Genomic DNA, 4359 nt, shown 5'->3' on the forward strand with positions numbered 1-4359 from the left:
CTTACTCCAAAAATTAGATGAATAAGAGGAATGTCTTCTGGATGTCACCATAGAAATGTCTACTATAAATAGACTCTATTCACAGCAGGTCCACAGAAGGACAGTTTTCTGTCTCTGGGCATCATGTTTGTATATAATGCTTACATCTGTGTAGAAATCTGGGTCTATGATGGAAATTAGCCTAGGCATGAAGCCACTTTATGGAGGAGTGAACAAATCCCTACAACATTGATACTATACATTACTTAGCTCTGGAGTTCTTCTAATAAAAGTCTATAAGAATGAAAGTTATCTTTTCTTACAAGGACTTCAGACCTATGTTATGAATAGTATAATCAAGGTTTCTTTCTCTTGTTAGATAGAAAAGATTCCTGACTGATTAAATTCACCCATTTCATACACATTTTAAACCACTCAAATAATCTAAATATATGATTAAACTGAGTGTTATTTAGGCTAATGTTGCCCTGTACAGATAATTTACCAGTGTTCAATCTCAGGAATTACTAAATTGGAATATAAAATCTTATCCCTTATATCTCACTATAAGGTTAACCAAAAATTGCATTTCACATAATCCTACCCATGCAATCAGATAGATTCTGGTCTCTGTCTCTGCTATAACCACAGGTTTGTAGGGATCCCTTCTCTGACTTATTTAACTTCTCCCAGTTTCCCTCCACTGACAACATTTCCTAAAATAACAGTAAATATAAAATAGGAATTTGCTATTTCACTAGTTGTGCTTTTAACAGTGAGCAGACGTTAAACATACATTATTTTAAATAAAACATAATAAACTTCCTCTGGCTATAAGCATGCATAATAGAGGCATGTAAAGGAGGTCCCAGACTTTTGTGAATATGAAGCATGAATCCTGGGCTGTGAGAAGGATACTCCAATGATGAATTAAGTAGTTAATGAATATAATGATTGACAGAAGGATTTGTCAGCTAAGAGATAATGTAGTAATCTAGGAAAAGTTAGAAGAGTCTAAGTAAACTGTGGAAATTAGTAACACTGACAGAAATTCACTAAGGCCAATTTGAACTAACCTGAGTCAAAATTATTGTCCTAGAAATTTATGAATGTCTGAAAATGGTTTAATTCAACTATGCTGGAAGTCGTATTTCTTATAATAATATTTCATTCTTTAGATCCTGATAAACATCAAGGCAATTAAGTTAAAAATATTAATGATGAAAAAAATAACATTATTGCAAGAAACCCACCTCATGTTCACTTTCTGTAGGCCTTAACAGAAGAACTGAGCTTATAGAATATAAATAAATTCCAAAATATCAAAATGTTATGCATTGGTTAAGGAGTGGTGCTGATAACACCAACGTCAAGGGTTCAGATCCTTGTACCATCCAGCAACAATAAAAACAATGACAAAAAACAGAAAGGAAACATTATACAAAAGGATAGCCAATTTCAAACTTATTTTAAAACACACTTAGCCATTATAGTATATAGTCTAAGTATTTGGTGACAAAAGAGTAAGGCACTGTGGCTTACCCAGTATTCCTTTCACTTTGCCTCATTCTAGTAACCCAGGCCAATCCAAATAACACATCACAGATAAGAAAATCTCCTACTGAGGAGGTTCCTCAAGGCTCCCTTCACATCCGTGTTCCTCAGGCTGTAGATGAAGGGGTTCATCATGGGAGTGACCACAGTGTACATCATCGAAGCTACTGCACTCTTCCTGGAAGAGTGTGTAAATGCAGAACTAAAGTACACTCCAAAACCTGTCCCATAGAATAAGGACACAACTGAGAGGTGAGACCCACAGGTGGAAAAAGCTTTGTACTTTCCTCCTGCTGAAGGCATTCTCAAAACAGAAGAAGCAATGTGAATATAAGAGAAAATGATTCCAGAGAGGGGTATCCCACCTAATATGCATGCTGCAAAATATATCAGAATATTATTGATGAGGGTATCAGAGCAGGCGAGCTTGATGACTTGAACAGCTTCACAGAAGAAGAGGGGGATTTCTGGGTCTGTGCAGAAGGACAGCCGCAGCAGCATCAGACTGTGCAGCAGGGAATCCCCAAAACTAATAGACAGGGAGAGGAGAATCATCAGGCCACAAAGCCGAGGGTTCATGATGACCGTGTATCTCAGGGGGTGACAAATGGCCACATAGCGGTCATAGGCCATCACCCCTAGGAGAAAATTTTCCAAACAGGAAAAGATCAGGACAAAGTAGATCTGGGTGAGGCAGCCTGTGTAGGTGATGCTTGAATGCTGCGCTCGGATATTCACTAAAATGTTTGGGATACTGGTTGTGCTAAAACAGATGTCAGTAAAGGACAGATTGGAGAGAAGGAAGTACATGGGGGTGTGGAGGTGGGAGTCAGAGATGACAGCCAGGATGATGAGCAGGTTTCCCAGGATGGTGACCAGGTACATGAACAGGAACAGGCTGAAGAGGAGGGGCTGCAGTTCTGGATCCTCTGTCACCTCCAAGAGAAGAAATTCTGAAACAGCTGTTTGGTTTCTGGTTTCCATGTTGTTAATGAATCTGGTGGAAATATGGGGTCGTGACAAGATCATCAGATATTTTGTAGTCCCACAGGTGCATCATCACCAAAGGGAATCACCACCTTGTGAAGAGAAGCTGATAAATGAAAGGAGTTCAAAAGGGGTCATCATGGCTCCTAAGCATGCAAAGTCCACAGCTAATGCTGTCAGTAAAAGGCCACAATGAGTGATTGTGTAATAGGTTATGCCATCTAGGTGTGTGTAAGTACACTCTGTGATGTTCACACGATGGTGAAATCAGCTAAAGAAGCATTTCTCAGAACATCTCCCTGATGTTAAGTGACCCATGGCTGTATCTTGAAACCATGAGCTAGGAAGCAGGAGGGCAAATGTAATGCACTAAAGATGGTAAAGCAGAGAAACAGAAACAGGCTGGAACCCTGACGGCATTGTTGGGTCGATATACCCTCGAACTTCTTGATCTGTGAGAGAAATGAACTCCTACTTATTTCAGCCAATCAATCAATCAATCAATCAGTCAGTCAATCAATCAATCAACAAACAAACAAACAAACAAATAAGTAAATAGAGGTGCCTTCTGTATGCATACTGTGTTGTTACTTTAGTAAAGACCTGAATCTGATATAGCAGAACATCAACCATTTTTAAGTCTGGAAAGGCGGAGGGGGTGTTCCTTATTTAATGTAAACTCTGTGCTCTTTGATTATTTAAAACATTCAGTAATTTTGTAAAGAAAAACAGATAGACTAGGGAGTCTGCTCGAAGATTCTCTCAGCATCCCCAAAGACATCAGAGCCAGGACACAGAGATAATACAAAGATTTGTCAAGAGCCAGGAAAGGGAAGGGAAGGTGGAGTTTAGTAAACTTTCACCACTGCAAGATTGCAAGTAAATGACAGAATTTTATAACAGACGTCCTGTTGTAGAAGAGGCAGATTTCTGCTCTAGAGAAAATTGGTCCTAACCATAGCGGGGAATGAATACATAATTAAGAGTTTAGAATAAGTTGATTATCACACAAAGGTACAAGGAATGATGTGAAGATGACAATTAGGCAGGAGACCCATGGTGACTTGATGCTAATCATCTGATGTATGTACTCTCCTCCCAGCTTCCCCTAAATTAACCTGTAATAACACATTTGTCCTAATTTCCAAACATTTACCAAAGCATTTTAGGTTACCAGGCTGGTGTCACATTGGGATAATGCTTGACTTATCTGGGTGTATCATACAGAAGATGTATCCTCAAGAAGGACAGATTGAGGCAGCACGCTCCTGGGCAGGAGGGATCAACATTGGAGGAGGCTCAGGTGTGCAACTGCTTTGCTAAAGAATGACTGTAAAGTTAGGAGGACACAAGTATATTCTAGTCTCTGTTAAGTTAGGAGGACACAGGTATATTATAGTCTCTGTATCCCCAGAGGCTCAATATCCAAAGCTCCTCATTAGCCAAGGAATTTTATTGTCACTGTGATCCCAGGACACTACAAATCCTTAAAGACCAAGATTCTGTCAGATAGGCATTCAGGATGGCTGTTTGCCTGACTCTGTGAAGTCAGGTGTGCATTTCTACTTTCTCCACCTTTGCTTGATCATCCCCAAGTCACATACCTTGCATGGTGGACACACTCCCTTTTGTAATTGAAATCCAGTCTTTTTACTGAGGGGTAAACTAAGGCATTGATATCTAGAAGATGATATCAGGAAATCTCATGCCTGTCTAAATGTAAAAATATGAAGGTTTTCAAATATTTCATTGAAAGATCCATATTATATTTTAATTTCATTTTTCTGCAAACTTTTTGAAGTACCCACATATAATTTATAAATATGGAAATAAATAATA

General features: G+C 38.8%; 1 protein-coding gene across 1 annotated transcript; it reads right to left on the minus strand.

Moving 5' to 3' along the window:
• Positions 1-1578: 1578 nt before the first annotated feature.
• On the minus strand, positions 1579-2520 carry LOC134388070 (olfactory receptor 7G2-like). Its single transcript, XM_063110827.1, has one exon. It carries the CDS (start codon positions 2515-2517, stop codon positions 1579-1581), a length of 939 nt encoding a protein of 312 aa, XP_062966897.1. The 5' UTR covers positions 2518-2520.
• Positions 2521-4359: the final 1839 nt, after the last annotated feature.

This window comes from Cynocephalus volans, chromosome 10 (genome assembly GCF_027409185.1).
Source record: "Cynocephalus volans isolate mCynVol1 chromosome 10, mCynVol1.pri, whole genome shotgun sequence".
Taxonomy (NCBI): Eukaryota; Metazoa; Chordata; class Mammalia; order Dermoptera; family Cynocephalidae; genus Cynocephalus; species Cynocephalus volans.

Bases quoted from the DNA above. Each gene is read 5' to 3' on its own strand.
- LOC134388070 (XM_063110827.1), bottom strand. From the start codon at position 2,517: ATGGAAACCAGAAACCAAACAGCTGTTTCAGAATTTCTTCTCTTGGAG.